The following is an 18834-nucleotide window of genomic DNA, read 5'->3' as shown; positions in this document are numbered from 1 at the left end:
GAAGACATTGGGGTGGAGCCAGGAGCAAGGGTGTGACAAGCATAATTGAACTCCAAGGGAGTTCTGGCCGTCACATTTAAAGGGACAGCACACCTTTTTAATGCCTTCCTTCCATAGGAAATAATGAAGGATAGGGGCACCTTCTTTTGGCACTCATAGAATTGGACCCCCTGGTCCAATCTTTTTGAAACTTGGGGGGTATTTTGGGGAGAGGCACTGGATGCTATACTGAAAATTTGGTACCTCTACCTCAAATAACAGCCCCCCCAGAGCCCCAGATACCAGCGGATCAATTCTCCATTATTTCCTATGGGAACAATACTCCATATGGAATAATGAGTGCCCAGCAGACATTTCCCTCCCCTCCCCCTGCTTTCTGATAACCCTGAAGTGGGGGGAGGGTCTCCAAACCAGGGGATCCCCTGTCCCCAGCTGGGGATTGGCAGCCCTAGCTACGCTGTTCTCTCTCTCACACACACTCACACCCATTTACTTGCTCTGAAATGAAAGCAAAACAAACAGGTGCTTTGCTCTGACCAGCATCTGCTACTACTGACCCTTCCCCATGAAGTACTTCCTGCTTCCTGCTCCACTTTAATGGCACGCGCACACACGCATTTTAAAATGGGACCTGTTTGTAGATTTCTAAACCTGCCTGAGATCTAGAGGTACATGGCAGCTGTGGGGGCGGGGCTTCCCTTGCCAGCCAGCTGGCTAGGGGTGGGGGGAAGCCTGTAAAACCAGAGGATCCCTCGCTGGGACCTGGGGACTGGGAAGCCTATTTAAAGCCCTACATGGCCAGGGACCTACATACCTTCAAAACCGCCTTTCCTCACATGTTCCCTGGAGAGCACTTCAGTCAGAGTCACAAAACCTGCTTTCGATCCCCTGTCTCAAAGAGGCCAGGCTCATGACTACCAGAGTTCCAGGGCCTTTTCTGTTGTAGCTCTGTGCTGGTGGAATGAGCTCCCTGAGGAGGTTAGGCCCTGCGAGAGCTTCTACAGTTCCACAGAGCCTGCACGATGGTGCTCTTCCACCAAGCATTTGCTAATTAAGATCAAAGGCAACAACAGACACTGAACTATCTGGACCACCTCAAAGCACAATCATGACCTTAAGATCTTTTTTTATGTATATAGAACACCTAGAAGGAACAGCTGAATAGCAAAATTTGACACAGAATGAATAGACAGATATCCACCATCATTAAACACACCATCATTTAAGATCAGTACAGCACCTGAAACTGTTTTATGTTTTTATATATTAATGGGTTTTTTTATATGTTATGTTTATGGAATATATTGATTACTGTTTGTATGTAACGTTTTTATGAATATGTGAATTGCCCTGAGCCTGCTTCGGTGGGGAGGGCTGGTTATAAACCAAATAAATAAATAAATAGACAGTGGCTTATAATAATTAATAACAGTAGCAGAAAAGCATTGGTATTAATTAAATATAGATTATATTTTTTGTCTAAAGACCAAGTTATTTAATTACTTTCACCAACTTGAGGCACTTTGTTATCATGAAAGCACTGCCCATTTTTCATTTAAAATTATTTTTATTAATAACTTTTGTTCATGCTATTATTACATAACTAGATATATGCTCCTTACAGAAGTTAGACTCTCAGGGGTGTAAAACAAGTTACAGCTGCCACTGTAAATTAGTTGTTCATATGATCCCCATTTGAGCACCCTTTGTCTTCTGCTTATGAAAATAATGGAGTTGAAGGTCAGGACAGACATTGGTGAGAGGAACTTCTGTGGGTTAAAAGGCAGTTACTGGGAGACAAGTGAGATGTTAGGCTTCATGGCTCTAAAACTTGTTTCTGAACTTTGCACAGCAACAATAAACTCATTTTTAAAAACTGAAAACCCACATTTGCCACATTTCACATAAGTTGATCTTTTGGACTGAGTCTTTAGCTTCTTCTTAAAGGGAGAAAGTTTTAACCTGCAAACTCTAATCTGGCATCCAAATGGACTGGAATGCCACGACTTACATTGGGGTTCAGCAGTGCCCTGCGGGCAGCTTGCATCAGGCTCAGGATATTTTGGTTCCTCCTTGTTTACAAAGCTACTGTTCTAACTGATGATACTTTATAAATTGCTGCATTGGGTCTTAAATATTGCTTTGGGACTGGGACTCACTATGGATGGCATTTACACTATAGCCTGTGTGTTATGTGAACACCATCCATTGTGAATACTGTTTGAGCTCAGTGACACCTTTAAGACCAACAAAGTTTAATTCTGGGTAAAAGCTTTTGTAGTCGTTACTTGATGGGTTTTTGACCATATTAAACATTGACGATGATGGTGTGCATTCACACTTCATCAGGTATCTGATGAAGTAAGTGTGCTTGCACACAAAAGCTTATACCCTGAATTAAACTTTGCTGGCCTTAAAGGTGCCACTAGTCTCAAATTTTGTTCTATTCCTTCACACCAACACAACTACCCAACTGAATTTATTGTGAGTACCAGCAGGGTTCCTCTGGATAATGATGCTTTGTCATCCCAGATGAAGAAGATGAGAGTGAAGAAGAGAGTGATGAGGAGTCCACTTTTGAGAGTGATGAAGAGGAGTCAGGCTCTGAGGATGAAGTCTTCGACGACTCTGTGTGTCCCAAGAGTAAGTCCTGCTGATCTCTCGTTTTGAATTGTAGAGAAGAAGAATTGGCTTTTATACCCCACCCTTCAGTACCTGAAGGGGTACAATCTCCTTCCCTTCCTCTCCCCACAACAGACACCTTGTGAGGTAAGTGGGGCTGAGAGGACCCTCAGATACCTGCTCTTGAGAGAACAGCTTTAAAAGAACTGTAACTGAACCAAGGTCACCCAGCTGGCTTTATGTGGAGGAGTGAGGAATCAAATCTGGTTCTCCAGATTAGAGTCTTCCACTCTTTAATCACTACACCAAACTGGCTATCAAGACTGAAAAATTGAAATGTCACAAGTGGGGACCCACACAAGTGGTGAGACTTGTACAGGAAGGGGAATATCATCCTTCCACTGTTTGCCTGCTGAGCAAGCCACTTTCTGGGCAGTTTGCCCATAGAAATGCTGCCATCACTGCAGCTTCCTCCCCTCCCCATCTGCCAGCCCACCTGGCTCACCCACTCATCAGCTCCTGGTGTGTGTGAGGGTGCTAGCAGCTCCTGCCTCCCCAGCTACATTGCCACCTGTCCACAGTTTACACCATGGCTGGGGGGGGGTTGGCTCCCCTTCCTACCCTGCTCCCCAGTCTATTACCCCCTTCCCCTGCTTGCCAGTGACTTGGTGGCAGCAGCAGCTTCTGATCTCCCTTCCAATAGGTGCTCCTCCAATTTGTAAGCCCCTCCTCTTCCTCACCTGCCTGTCTGCCTGAGCTTTGCAGTAGCAGTGGCTTCCTCTGTGACTGCCTCACCATTGTACTGGGGGTGGGGGTTGAACCACAACTCCACCTCCTCCCCTCCATCTATGGGGGCAAGCTTGCAGCTCCTTTTTCCCAGCCTGCCTACAACTTCACCATGGGTGAGTGTGTGAGGGAGTAGCAATAACTTTTTTTCTGGGCTGGGAGGGAGATACTATGGGCAGTGAGATGGGTGGAAAATCAAGCAAGCCTGAAAAAAGTGAGGAGGGGAGAGAAAGTTTGTTCACCATTTCCAGCACCAAAGCTGCCCTCCTCCATCTCTTCCCAGTCTTAATAACCATCTTTTGCCTGCACTGCCCTCCCCCTTCCCTGCTTGCTTGCACTTGTGTGGCTCAATTGGAGGCAGCTCCCCCTCTCCAGCATCTGCCACGTGCAGTGAGGAGGATGAATGCTGCCCAGTCAGCACAGACAAAACTCATCCATTTGGGGAGATTTAAAGTAAAAGTAAAGTAAGTAAAGTAAAATTTTATTTGTATCCCGCCCTCCCCTGCCAAAGCAGGCTCAGGGCGGCTAACAGCAACAGAAAACAACAGTACATTGATAAACCATTACATTAATAAACATTAAATTAACCTTAAAAACCAGTTAATACATTAATTAAAAGCCATTATTAATTAATTACATTAGATTGAATTACATTCAATTGAGTTAAATCTAACCATAATATTATCGTTGGCGCTATATCTATCAGTTGGTATCGATGGCGGATATTTCTTTGTTGTGCACTTGTAATTCAGCTATTCATAAACGCCAGTTTAAAGAGGGTGGTCTTGCAGGCCCTGCGGAACTGATTGAGATTCCGCAGGGCCCGCACCTCCTCTGGGAGCTGATTCCAAAGATATGGGGCCGCGGAAGAAAAGGCCGGTGTGCGGGTGTTCTGGAGTTTGATTTCTTTTGGCCCAGGGATAGTAAACTGCCCCATCCATTTTGAAAAGATGTCACATTTTTCTGCAAGTCTTGGAGGTCCCCTGAGTTTGTTGAAAAATCCTATGTCTAAGTAAATGTCTCCATTTTGTTGATTTAATCTGTAGATTTGGGCATGCTTCACTCTTAGATTTAGCAGGGTGCAGCTAATGTGTGCCAGTTCCTGTTTGCTAAAACATGTAACATTACTGTGTACTTTTACAGAAAGAACAGACAGCTTTACGGAATCCTAGTTTTCTTTATTAACCAGATGTTGTAGGGTTTTTTGGTAGTATAATAGCTGGTGTTTTTAGAAATGTGAGTTAATATACTACACAAGATCAAAGTTATGTATAATGCCACCCCCCTCAAAGAAGACCCTGGGAAGAATTTCACTTTCCTGCAGCACTGTTAGTTTTTTGTTGGGGGGGTTGGATTAAAAAATCAGTATTATTTCTGAGAAATCATAGGGTGCTCGAATTTTGACTAAGCCCTTTGCTGCCATCTAGTGACATGAAGTACAAATGATGGGGAATGGTGAATAGAAGTGTATATACTAATAAGATCAGTCACTGGAAAAATATTACCAATAACCTCTGTGACCAAGATAATGTGTGTGTTTCTGTGTGTGTTTTAAAGTATTTCTAAATTTAGCACAACTCACTCCTTTTATAATAAATATTCTGCTTAAAGTTATCGTGCTTGCACAAAATCACGTACATTTCATACATAGATATATTCATAAACACTACACAGTACACAGGCACTAAAGTCCATGTGACCAGAATTAAGGACAAAAAGAAGAATGAATCCTTGGTCTTCCTATGGGAATTCCAGCTTGCTCTTGAGAATTCAAATATGCTGGCAAATGGAAGCAATTCGCGCTTTCTCCAGTAGCCTCTCCCAACTCTTCTGAAGCTCCACATTAATAATAGCACAACAGTACTTTAGCAACAGCACTTGATGTACTCTCTGGATTTTAAATGGGTGTGTTCTGTTGCCCTTCTTCAGAGCTGTGCACAGGAGGGGCTGTCACACAGATTAGGAGCGCTTCACATACAGATTCAAACTATGTAACAAATGCAGTCAACGCTCACTTGACCATTCCAGTGATTCATGATAAACAAATGTAACAAAGGATAGATTACTTACCACCCACCTAGTACCAATTGCTCTTAGATATCCTTCACATTCATAACAGTAGCCTCAATTTACAATCCTTTCACATCAGTCTGACCTATTAAGAATGAAGATCATTACAGCTACCATGTTACAGCCTCTACTGCTAATTAGGATCTGGTGATGTCGTTGTGAAGTAGCTTTCGTAAAGGAACAGTTAAAAAAGAAGGTACTAAACTAAAATAGACTATAAAACTCATGTGAAAGGAGACCGTTCCAGACTTTGATTAAGTCCATTAGGTATTAAGATATTAAGCGGATATATCCATTGAGCTTCAAGTTTAAGTAACATTTAGGTATATCAACAATATTATAAGGATGAGGAACAAATTTTGAAATCACAAAGAATTTTAAATCATCAGGGGAATGTCCCTTAGATGGAAAATGGTCCACCATAGGAGCTCCAAGAATATGATTCTGAATTTTTTATTTATGTTCAAGCATTTGTACTTTGACAGCTCTAGTGGAGGAACCTACATAATATAGCTCAATGGGCATTTAATATGTAAATTACTCATTTGGTTACCTAAACACACACACACACACACTCATACTCTCTTGGTCACAGAGGTTATTGATAATATTTTTCCAGTAATTGATCTAGTGATATATTGTTTATACTCAACCTGCATGGTACCTAATTGCTATTGATCCCCACGTTAGTTTCAAGTTCAGAAAACTAAATTCTGGTCTTGATCTTGGAATTCCTAAAACCCAGCAAAGCTGGTTCTGTTCTCCACTCATCCTTTTCAAGAGTCTGGGAAGATGACAGGGACATGTATATACAGGGAGCATCTTTCCTTTCACTTTTCTGGCATCCAATGCTGATTGTTTTCTTTTTTTGTACTACATTGCACCTCATTCTATCTGCCCTCCTGCTTTAATTGAAAACAGAAGCTTGTTTTTTAAAAATGTGCCTTGTATGATGGATGAACCTTCTTTCTGAATTTGCCTTTCAGACCAGAAGAGTGTGTTGGTGGATCAAGCCACAGTCAACTTAGGGGAGCCCCATAGGGTTTTCAAGGCAAGAGACAAACAGAGGTGGTTTGCCATTGCCTGCCCATGTACTAACAAGGGCTGACCCTGGTTAGCTTCCAAGACCCAATGATGTGAGGCTAGCCTAGGTATGACCCTGCCAACTGACACCTCAGCTCATTTTAGAAAGTTAAGGTCTCCATATTGCATCCTGAGTGTGTTAGAACCTAGACTCTTCCAGGCCCATTTGCCTCCTCAGCCTCCTCCTAACTTGTTGCCTCTCTGCACACATGCACACAGATACTCCCAAGCAAGTGACTCTGTAATGAAGGTAGAATTTGCATTTCTTTCCCCTCCCAGTTTCATAGGGAAACTGTCTAAAAATAACTGAAACTGGAGCCATTGCTTAATCTGAATCTTTCCTTTGCAGACTGTGATGAAGCACTCTTTGAAAACACACTGCAGCTGCGAGAGAAACGACTGGACATAGAAGAGGCCTTAGTAGAGGAGAAGAAAATTACTGAGAATCTCAAGAAGGAATATGAAGCATTGGCCAAAAAGGTACTGGGGTGGATCCAACCACCCTCCAGATAGACTTCCTTCAACTTGTGGCTCTTCATCCAATAGAAGAGCCACTTAATTTGGAGGAAGCTTTCTTAGATTGGAGGAAGGCTTGAAACCTGAGCCCAAAGGAAATGTGGGGTATAAATATTTGAATAAATAAAATAAATTTAGAGTCTTTGCCAGTGGAGTGGTGGGACAGAGGTAGGAGCCACTCCACTGTAGCTTCTCCTACCACAGGCTAACCGAGCAAAGGTAGTGCATTTCTGAGTGCCTTGGAAATGCTGATGTGCTGGAGTGTGTGTTTGAACTACAAAGCTAATGTGGTATCCATCCCAAATCCCAGTGTCATTTTTCATGATGTTAACAGTGCAATCCTAAGCAGTTACAGCTCTGGATTGTGCATTGGTTTGATAAAATAATATGAACCAACAGTCCATGGAGAATAGAATATAGCTGACATGGGAATTGTTCTAATAATTTTATATATTGGGTTGTCTGCATGTGTGAATGTGCACAATATGTGTGTGTACTGCATATTTATATATGCACCCATGACGATAATTTTCTCTTAACTAGCATCACATTCTGATCAGAGTATCTGCACTGGCAATATAGGTTTACTTTGCAGTTGCAATGGGGTATGCAGTGACATGGTATAGCAATGGGTCTATCTTGTGCACTTAGGTTTGTACCAAACGTTCATAAGTGAAGAGCGAGGATTTTGAAGAATGCCTGAGAATTCTGCCTCAGAAGAGTCATATCATCACATAGCCAGATCTGATTGTCTCTGCAATATGATTACTTTTCTTAGTCAGAACAAGATTGAAAATCCAAATTAGTGCCAAAGTAGTAGTCAGCTGGTGCTCCAAAGAACTTTATCCTCTGCTATGATATGCTACAAGATAGGAAAGCATATCTGAGGATGCATGACGGTGTTCCTCCTATGAGAACACTTTCATCCTTACCTGAAAGCTAACAAAGGCAGGTTTGATCAGAAGCTTTTGTTCTAGTCATGGTACAGCCTTTTGTCAGTGCAGGTAGCCTTGATTCAGTGCAAAACGCATGTTCAGCTGGTGGAAGGCTTCACTAAAACAAAGCTTTGAATCCAACTCTTGAGATTTTTATATAGAAAATATTCATGAAGTGTATTGCCACCATATTCTTAAGGCACATTTCCCCAGGTGCTACAAGTATTAAAAATGAGTTATAGTCTTCATAGTTCATTCAGAAGATCTTTTTTTGTTAAACATTTCATGAAATATATGACTTTAATATCATCAAGAGCTGTTCTGCCCGTCTGCAATGGCCTTTATAAACCATAAAGAAGAGTGCATTGCACTGGTCAGCACTACAGTTCAGCCTTCTTTGAAGTGAGCATGCAAGTGGTTCACCTCCAAGTTCTTACCACACTCACCACATGCTTGGTGTACCTCTATCGAGAAGATTTGCAGAAGGGTGCTAAAAACATGATGAGCTGTAATGTTGCTGTAGTTGGGAAAGTAACTGATTGGTTCATCCAGGGCTGAAATGGGAGCTTCCACAGCTTCATGCTCATTCTGACCATGACTTGTGGGGCTCTTGGGGCTTTCTTCATTGAGCTGGAACAACAAAAATGCTCCTCTTGCTCTGGCTCAAAGGGGTAATTGCAGGGGGGCTGTGGGTGAGTATCTGTATGGAAGCTTTTCCAGAGTGAATCTGGGAAGGGGATGGAACTGCACTGTACCTTCAAAATGATGGAGCTAGGATCCACATCTCTCCCTCCCCTCCCTCATGGGCTTTTTTCTTCTCAGCTAGTGCAGAGTTGTGCAGTGTGAAGAAGGAAAAGGTGGGTTACCCAGTGTGTGTTGGTGTGTGCGCGCGCGCACATGTGGTGCTCTTGTCAGCTAATGCACTGACACAATGTGAATGTGCAAGAGGATGGTTGGGGAGAACAGTGTGGGGTGCAGGCAGATGATGTGCAGACACTATCCCTGGGCACCTTCACCCTGCTTGGTGCTGCTTCCATGGCAGAAGCAACTTTTCCCAACCTAGTGTGAAAGAGGCTTGTTCTTTTTCATGGACTCATGAATCACACATTTGGGATCTCATAGAATAAAGTTAGAGTCCAGTGGCACCTTTAAGACCAACAAAGTTTTACTCAGGGTGTGAGCTTTTGTGTACACACACACACACTTCCTCAAACAAACTGGAATAAAACTTACCAGTCCATGCATATAAGGCAGAGGTTGAAGAGCAAATTAGCATATATTATAATTAAATGTTTTAATAGTTGTAAACTGGAATAACAAGCTAAGGTCGTCATTGTTTACATTTAATTCCTGGGGAAAACAGTGAGACAAATAAAGATGTCAGAATTGGCGATAGATGTGTAAGTGTATCCTTCTTAATTATGCAGTGTTTAGAGCAATCTGTCAAGCATGCTATTTCTAAATGCTGGTTTTATTTGTACCTAGTAAACAGGCTAGATTTACAGCAGAGTATCACCTTTGTCTTTTCCCCTTCCTTCTTCTTTCCTCTTTTTCCTTTCCCTCCCTTGGATGCATAATAAATCCATCTGGACCCAGGATGTTTAGTGTAACCTTGTATTAACAGTGTAGAATGCCTCTCCCCCAGATTCACACAGCCATGCCTTATCAGCTCGCAGAGAATGTGTGAGAAATGGAGATGTTGTCATTAGCTAACATTCCTTAACCATAAAAGAGATACTAGAAAGTAGCCGTTGAACCCTCAACTCAATTTGCATCTTTATGTTATTCTTTTGAAGTTATCTGTAACTCTGCCTTTTGAAGTTTGCCTATAAGATACTATTCAATACTATGTATGCCATTACTTCCAAGGAATCCGTCCATGGAGCAAGCTATGGAGTTTTACAATAAAATAAGTCTTTGATTAGGAAACCAGCCAGGGAGGCAGTGGAGCCCTTGGATGAACATGGGGTAAAAAGATTCCTGAAGGAGGATAGGGAAATGGCTGAGAAGCTAAATGCATTTTTTGCCTCCGTCTTCACTGTGGAAGATGAGAACTTTTGCCCGCCCCAGAACCACTAATTTTGGAAGGGGTGTTGAAAGACCTGACTCAGATTGAGGTGACAAAAGAGGAGGTCCTACAACTGATAGACGAATTAAAAACTAATAAGTCACCGGGTTCGGATGGCATACATCTGAGAGTTCTGAAAGAACTCAAAGTTGAACTTGTGGATCGTCTAACAAAAATCTGTAATCTTTCATTGAAATCTGCCTCCGTTCCTGAGGACTGGAAAGTAGCAAATGTCACCCGCATCTTTAAAAAGGGTTCCAGAGGAGATTCGGGAAATTACAGGCCAGTCAGTCTGACTTCAATACCGGGAAAGTTGGTAGAAACCATTATCAAGGACAGAATGAGTAGGCACATTGATGAACGTGGGTTATTGAGGAAGACTCATCATGGGTTCTGTAAGGGAAGATCTTGCCTCACTAACCTGTTACATTTCTTTGAGGGGATGAACAAACATGTGGACAAAGGAGACCCGATAGATGTTGTTTACCTTGACTTCCAGAAAGCTTTTGATAAAGTTCCTCATCAAAGGCTCCTTAGAAAGCTTGAGAGTCATGGAGTAAAAGGACAGGTCCTCTTGTGGATCAAAAACTGGCTGAGTAATAGGAAGCAGAGAGTGAGTATAAATGGGCAGTCTTCGCAGTGGAGGACGGTAAGCAGTGGAGTGCCGCAGGGCTCGGTACTGGGTCCCATGCTCTTTAACTTGTTCATAAATGATTTAGAGTTGGGAGTGAGCAGTGAAGTGGCCAAGTTTGCGGATGACACTAAATTGTTCAGGGTGGTGAGAACCAGAGAGGATTGTGAGGAACTCAAAAGGGATCTGTTGAGGCTGGGTGAATGGGCGTCAACGTGGCAGATCCGGTTCAATGTGGCCAAGTGCAAAGTAATGCACATTGGGGCCAAGAATCCCAGCTACAAATACAAGTTGATGGGGTGTGAACTGACAGAGACTGACCAAGAGAGAGATCTTGGGGTTGTGGTAGATAACTCACTGAAAATGTCAAGACAGTGTGCGTTTGCAATAAAAAAAGGTCAACGCCATGCTGGGAATTATTAGGAAGGGAATTGAAAACAAATCAGCCAGTATCATAATGCCCCTGTATAAATAGATGCTGCAGTCTCATTTGGAGTACTGTGTGCAGTTCTGGTCACCGCACCTCAAAAAGGATATTATAGCATTGGAGAAAGTCCAGAAAAGGGCAACGAGAATGATTAAAGGGCTGGAACACTTTCCCTATGAAGAAAGGTTGAAACTCTTGGGGCTCTTTAGCTTGGAGAAACGTCGACTGTGGGATGACATGATAGAGGTTTACAAGATAATGCATGGGATGGAGAAAATAGAGAAAGAGGTACTTTTCTCCCTTTCTCACAATACAAGAACTCGTGGGCATTCGATTAAATTGCTGAGCAGACAGGTTAAAACGGATAAAAGGAAGTACTTCTTCACCCAAAGCGTGATTAACATGTGGAATTCACTGCCACAGGAGGTAGTGGCGGCCACAAATAGCCACCTTCAAGAGGGGGTTAGATAAAAATATGGAGCAGAGGTCCATCAGTGGCTATTAGCTACAGTGTGTATATGTGTGTGTGTGTGTGTGTGTATATATATATATATAATTTTTTGGGGCCACTGTGTGACACAGAGTGTTGGACTGGATGGGCCATTGGCCTGATCTAACATGGCTTCTCTTATGTTCTTATGATTAAAGAACAAACACTTGATTATTGCGAAATATTGATGCTTGACACAATCATCTGACCCTGCTGTAACGCTATCAGCTGTTCAGCTTCAGGGGGGGGGGGGTGACAGCATCACAAGGACATAATTATGTTACAATTAGAGATTCTGATTGTGATAGTATGTCATTAGATTTCTTAATTGTAAAGAGTAATAAATTTAGAGTCTGTTGTGATGCTCCTTTCAAGCTTGGGTTAAACAAGCATTTCTTCCTTAGAGGTGTTCTGTTCTGTCAGAGAAATTTCCTCTATTATGTTGCATAGTATTGCAATGCATTAATAAAAAAAAGAAATACTTTACAATACAGTGGATATGTAACTCTTTTTGGTGATAATGGGTTTAGAATATATAATGAGATAAAAACTAATATCCCTGTTGAGTCCTGGGGAGGTGTTTGTTCCAAGTGTTGTACGAATTCATAATTCAGCCATTTCCCTTTCTACTCCATTCCTGAAATTTCTTTGCAATAAAACAGCTGCTTTGAGGTCACCCATCAAATGTTCTGGAAGGTTGAAGTGTTCTCCTACAGGTGTCTCAGTTTTGTGATTCCTAATGTCAGATTTGTGTCCATTTATCCTTTGGCGTAGGGTTTGACCTGTTTGTCCTATGTAGAGAACCGAAGGCAATTGTTGGTACTTAATGGCATATACAGTGTTAGAAGATGAGCAAGTGAATGAGCACGAGATGGTGTAGTTGATGCTGTTAGGTCCAGTGATTGTGTTGTCTGGGTGTATTTGGCAACAAAATTGGCATCTGGGTTTATTGCAGGCTCTGGTAGCAATGTCTGTGTTCAAAACAGCTGTTGCATTATTATGGATGAAGAATTATTTGAGATTGGGGGGTTGTCTGTGCACAAGGAAAGGTTTGCCCTGCAGTACTTGGAAAGAGAGCTGTCATTGTCCAATAGAGGTTGTAAGTCATTGATGATATGTTGAACCGTTTTGAGTGGAGAGTTTTATGTGACCACTAGTGGTGTTTTATTGTCTCTTGGGGGGTGTCTTGTAATAGGTTTTCTTTGGGTACCATTCTGACTTCGCTATTCTGTTTTCTGACTTCACCAGGCGGACAGTTTAGTTCCAAATAGGTTTATTGTAGATCCCTCAGGTAAGAATTTCTTGTCTGAAGGATTGGAAAAAATGTGGCCGTAGCATAGAGCCTGGCTGTAAACAATGATTGTTTGATATGTTTAGGATGGTAGCTGGAGGCATGTAGGTATGTTTGTCAGTCTACAGATTTCCAGTATAAGGTGGTGTCTGTGCATCCATTGCTAAAATAGTATTCTCTGGAAGGTTGTTCAAAGATTGTATTTTCCTCAGAAAATCTGTGGTGTCACAAACATAACTAACATAACTGTGCCGCACCAGTGGCATAGGTTCTTAGATGGGTATCTGGATATATGGGCTTTATTCTAAGGAACACAATAGCTCACTGCACACGCCTGTTGTGGGCAGAGAATCGTCCCAAAGGGTCATAAAAACGATCTCTGATCATTCGTAGAATTGCCTAGGATATTTGTGTAATAAAACATGTACTGGATGGATTGGGCATTTCAACTTATTGTGCTCTGTCAGCCCTGTTCACTGCTGATTTTGTTCTGCATCTATAACATCTTGTTGTTTCTGTTTTTATCAAAACAGGTGAAAGTAGTAGCAGCCCAGCTGGATGCAGCAGATTGGGAATTGGAGGCCTATCAGCGGGAGAAACAGCGGAGACTGAATGAATTGGATGTAGTGGTGCCTTTAAAACTCCATCAGGTGATGACTCAGACAAAGTGACTGTATGTGAGTTGGGCACCCTTGCAAACCAAAAGCTTCCAAACTATGAAATCTGGTAGAGAGTTGTATTATTATTTCTCTCAGATCCATATTTCCTGGTTTGGGTTCCTTTTTTCTTAATGTTGCTAAAATGCTTGGATGGGCTAGTAGGGGATTATCATAAATTCCAGCCATTACTTCTGATTGGCTGAAGATATTTTAAACAAAATTGTTTGTTACTGCAGGTTTGCCATGGGGTTGGGGGCACTAGGTCAGTTCAAGGAGAACCAGATGCACCCCTGAGGCATACTTGATAGTTATCTCTTGTTTATTTGATACAATGATGCAATCTGCTTGGGGTGGCTATTATTTTATTGACTTTCTGTGGTTATTTCTGCCAGGTGGAGTACATAGTAAATGGAGAAATACCTGCTGACCTCTCCCAAGCTTTAGTGTTTACCAATGAGTCTTTGGTAAACTTGCAGAAAAGGATCACAACCTTGCAGCATGAGAAGGTAGAACAGAGGGACCTCTATAAGCATGCCCGGGAGCAGCATAAGCAACTCATTCGAGACAGGAGGGAGATGATGCGAAGGATAGAGAGTGAGTTACTTCTGCACATAATATGTGATTCACTTGCTACCTGCAGGGCATGGGGTAGGCTACTCAGATGGCTTTAAAAGGAGACTATCCTGGAAGGAAAGTCCATCTATAGCCCAACCACAGTGGCTGACTAGAGCACAGTGTTAGGACACAGTACACCTCTGAATGCCAGCTGCTTGGAGGTGGCAGCTTGGGGACCCTAGTTCATATGAGTTCATGGCCCCTGCTTTCTGCTCCTTGCTGCTTTTTGCAGGGAACAGAAAGCAGGGGTTTAAATGGCTCTGAACCATTTAAACAGGGGTGTCAAACTCACTTATGAGGGCCGAATCTGACATAAATGGGACTTTGTCAGGCTGGGCCACGAGTTTCATAAAATGTAATGCCAGGTAGTGTAGACATAAACTTTATAAAGGACACAGACAAACATGATTAAAGATTTTTTTAAAAAAACTTAAAATACAAACATGCTTAAAACAATAACACTCTTGATATACTTTGTTTACGTCTTTGATAACTGACACCTCCCAAACCTTCCCCTCTCCCACCACCCTTAAAAGATGCCTGCCTAAAATGAAAATGTGGAAGAATAGTAGGATCAGGCAATACAATTTTTAAAACGAAACATCAAGAAAAAGCACAAGCACCACAGGAGAAACTCAAAATATAAACTCAAAATATAAAATGCTCTGAGCCTAGGCAAATATGAAATGGCTGGGCATAGCAAGCTCCCCCCACCCAGATCTACTCAGAGTGGCTGTAGCTCTCCAAGGTTTCAGGGCTTTTAACAGGTTGGTTTGATAATAATTTTGGTTGTCCTGTTCAGCATTTGTTCTGCATTGGAGCCCCATATTAGGAAGGTGTGTGTGTTAAAACTAATATTCCTCTGCAAAAGTGGAGTTCTTTGAGTTTGTAGAACTTTATATATTAACTGTGGTTGGGATCAAATCTCCCCTCCACCCTTAAAAGATGCCTGCCCAAAATGGAGAGGAGGGGAAATTGTGGGATTTGGCAATGCAATTTAAAAAAATAAAACATCCAGAAAAAGCACAAAGATCATAGCAGAAACTAAAAATATAAATAAAAAAATATAAAATGCTCACTCAGGCACCCATTCTCAGGTTCATTAAGCAGAGACAAGCTGGCTCAAAACATCATCCATTTGCAAGGAGACAACTGAAGCTGTTGGTTTTTTGGAGTTAACATACAAAACTGGAAATTGAAACAAATGCTTCCCCCAGTGGGACCTAACTAGATCATACAGATATGGGGGGGAGGGTCGAGAGAGCAAACTGTTGCATTATATACAAAAAGTTGCAAATAAAATGCATAATAGATTTTCCATTAAGCTCTCTGGGCACAGACAGACTACTCTGGGAATGGAAAATCCAGTCCGCATTTTTTTTGCAACTTTTCAACGAAGCCCAGAGGAGAAGCCAGCGATCATGAAGGTAGTCCTATCCTCTGCTTCCTGCAGCTTGATCTTGAAAGAGTGAGGACAGTGCTACCCAGAGCTTCTGGTTCAGAAGGATTATCAACTCAAACACTGATGCTTTATGGAACTATGCTGGCACTTTTACCCATTTGCATCATTTTTCACATTCATAAACATGTTGTGGGCTGCTTCAGGCATTGCATTTTCAATGCATACTCATATTGTACATGAAGAAATTTTAATATTTAGTATTCTAAATATGTGGGTGTAGATGGGGCAAATATGAATGAAGCACAACTGCTGTGACCCTGATTTGAATTTTGGGGCTTATGGCTCTATCCCATGCACTGATATTCTGAGTAAGTAATATATAGGTCAGGCCACTAATGCCCCAGCTCTAGAGCATAATGACCACTCAATCATGTTGTTCTGGTTCTTGGAGCTAATGCAGATGCGACTGTCAATGCTGTTGTACTATTAATTGCTTATTGTACCAGCAAGCAGTCCAGCAATCATGCTTTGTGTTGAACACTCTACAGATCAACATCTACTGGTGATCCCCAGCCTGAAGGAAGTCCGCCGAATCTTGACCAGAGCTAAAGCTTTCTCAGCTCTGGTGCTAGCCTGGTGGAACAGTCTCCCAAGTGAGAACCGGGCCCTGCTGGACTTGATATAGTTCTGCAGGGCTTGTGAAATGGAAGCCTTTTCCACCAGGCCCGTGATTGAGGTGGCAGGAACCCCAAATGGTATCCGTCTCCCCCCGCTCTGTGCTGTTCCATCTGCATTACTTTTATCTTGCATTGCTTCATCTGCCTGGCCTCCCCTCAACCTTAGTTAAATCTACCTGTACACACATAGGGTGCTCTGGGAGCAGATGAATTTTAACGTCACCAGCAATGGTCTATTAGGATCAATTGAACTTACTTTTAAATAAGTGGTTATTGTGTTGTTTGTATATGGATGTAACCTGCCCTGAACCTGCTTGTGGAGTAGAAGCCAAATAAATGAATAAATAAAAGTGAATCTATGGGTGGCCCCTGCAAGAAAGGTTCAGCCATTCCAGCCCACACCCAGTTTTTGCTGGCTGGGGCTAATCGGAGTTGTAGGCAAAAAACATCTGGAGAGCTACCGCTGGCCACCCCTGACCTATCAGAAAAACTGGGTGTAGGTCAGCATTAGCAGGAACAAAGTAAGCCAGAGTCAACTCTTTACTGCCTAGCAGGCTCATCCAGCTGGGCTTCCATAGGTCAACTTGCACAAAGTCTTCAGAGCTGAGTGCTGCAGTCCTCAGGACCACCATTTAAGAACATAAGAGAAGCCATGTTGGATCAGGCCAATGGCCCATCCAGTCCAACACTCTGTGTCACACAGTGGCCAAAAGAATTATATATACACACACACACACACACACATACACACACTGTGGCTAATAGCCACTGATGGACCTCTGCTCCATATTTTTATCTAACCCCCTCTTGAAGCTGTCTATGCACTATGTCTATTTGCACTCTTGCAGCTAAAGCAGATCCATAGGATCAAGCTGTTTAGATGTACGAACAGGTGTCGCTTTTATTAACCTGAACTGGAGCGAATGAAATATGCAAACTCTTTAAATGCAAAGCTTTATTTTTTGTTAGAATTGGAAGAGAAATGCAATCAACTGATGATGATGAAATTTGGCCGGATAGTGGACTTGGAAGCCCTGCAGACACTCTCTGTAAATACAAACCTGGAAGAACTCAGGATGAAAATGATGGAAAAAGAGCAACTGCATGCTTCAGAACTCAAAAACTGGGATGTAAGACTCAGTACTAAATCATGTCATGATGCAGTCAGGTGACTGGCTAAGTAATAGTAGTAGTAGGTGAATAACTTTGAGGGAGCCTCTGAGGGCAGGACTTGATAAGGAATATAAAAAGGATTTCCTCTATGAAACCTGTCCAGCCAGGGGAGAGTTCAAATCCTGGCTAGGAAAAAGATTCCAGTATGGTAAGTAGGGGAGGATTTTGTGCGCTGAGATCTCCTGGCCAAGAATCTCACTCATGAAGCATATATTTATTATTTCAGAATGTCCAGAGCTTTAAAAATAATGCTCTCCAATGCTGCCAAAATGTTTCTGTTTCCAATACATGGCAGAACCTCCAAGTGGCTGTGATTTTTCCATCCTATCTGTCTGGCATCTTAAGCTGAAAGAAAATTCTCCAAGCATCCTCCTCCCCCCCACCCCCTGCTTTTATGGAACACACTGATAGTAGCTGAGGTTTCAAGAGATTTTTAGTGCATGGGTTTCTGTTGTCTTTTTGATGACCTCTTTTGGGCTGAAGTCGTCCAGTAACTTATAATTGCATTATCATAATTGTATCACTCCAAAAGTCTCTGCTCCGTTGCAGGCCAGAATCTATGAGCTGCGTCAACAACTGATGATGGTGACCAAAGAAAATACTAACAAGCTGCTGCAGCTGAACACATTTTGCACTGAGAAGATGGGAATTGAAACGAAATTAGATGCACTGCAGACTAATCTGGTATATGGTGGCTTCTATTTCTACCACATGACCAGTAAAGCAAAAGGCCCTAGGGTGTCATCTCTGTGCTTTCCATTGGCAACAAGAGAAGGGAAGGGGCCCTTTTGATGACTGAAGTGGCAAGGCCAAGGATCATAGGACACATGGACAAAAGCATTAGGGGGATAGCTGCAGTGTAGAGGGACAGTGGAAGAGATCAAGTAGAAAACCTGGTAAAGTCCTACTCATCTTCTTCTAGAACTCTGGGGTTACAATGGCTGGCTAACCCACCAGTTCCTCTACTGAGATGGACATTATCTAAGTTCTTAAAAGTACCTGAAGATGCATATTCTTTCCTTGGCTCATGCCCAGTACAAGCTTGCATTTTATTTACCATGTTTTATCAAAGGGAATTCCTTTGAACAGGAGGGGCAGAGGGATGCAAAACACCATGAATTGTAGTGTTTGGCATATTGATATTACAGAAAAACCAGACTCAGGTTTTCTGGTAAAACCCTCATTCTTCCCTAGTCCATCCTTTTGCACACTATGTCAAAATTGTAAACGAGGGAGCCTTTAATAAATTGAGTAGTTCCTGGTTTTCTTTTAGCATTGAGAGAAGGGGAAGAATATTTAAGTCCAGGGACTTTGGCTCACTCTTTGTGACAAAAAGGGGAGCGTTTGATTCCTGAATGCAGGCTTTGTGTGGTGATCAAGCCATCAGAT

The 18834-nt window shown here is 42.3% G+C and overlaps 1 protein-coding gene across 1 annotated transcript in view; it reads left to right on the top strand.

The window, feature by feature from the left end:
• CFAP44 (cilia and flagella associated protein 44) overlaps positions 1-18834 on the top strand; it is a 103750-nt gene that overhangs the window by 84324 nt on the left and 592 nt on the right. Inside the window, exons 29-34 of the mRNA XM_060234644.1 lie at positions 2533-2643; positions 6911-7041; positions 13453-13569; positions 13971-14172; positions 17242-17402; positions 17995-18129. Coding sequence (XP_060090627.1) covers positions 2533-2643; positions 6911-7041; positions 13453-13569; positions 13971-14172; positions 17242-17402; positions 17995-18129 — 857 coding nt within the window. The remainder of the gene's footprint in view (positions 1-2532; positions 2644-6910; positions 7042-13452; positions 13570-13970; positions 14173-17241; positions 17403-17994; positions 18130-18834) is intronic.

Source organism: Heteronotia binoei, chromosome 3 (genome assembly GCF_032191835.1).
Source record: "Heteronotia binoei isolate CCM8104 ecotype False Entrance Well chromosome 3, APGP_CSIRO_Hbin_v1, whole genome shotgun sequence".
Taxonomy (NCBI): Eukaryota; Metazoa; Chordata; class Lepidosauria; order Squamata; family Gekkonidae; genus Heteronotia; species Heteronotia binoei.
The sequence above is the reverse complement of the archived record's forward strand: the minus strand, read 5'-3'. Positions and strand labels throughout refer to the sequence as shown.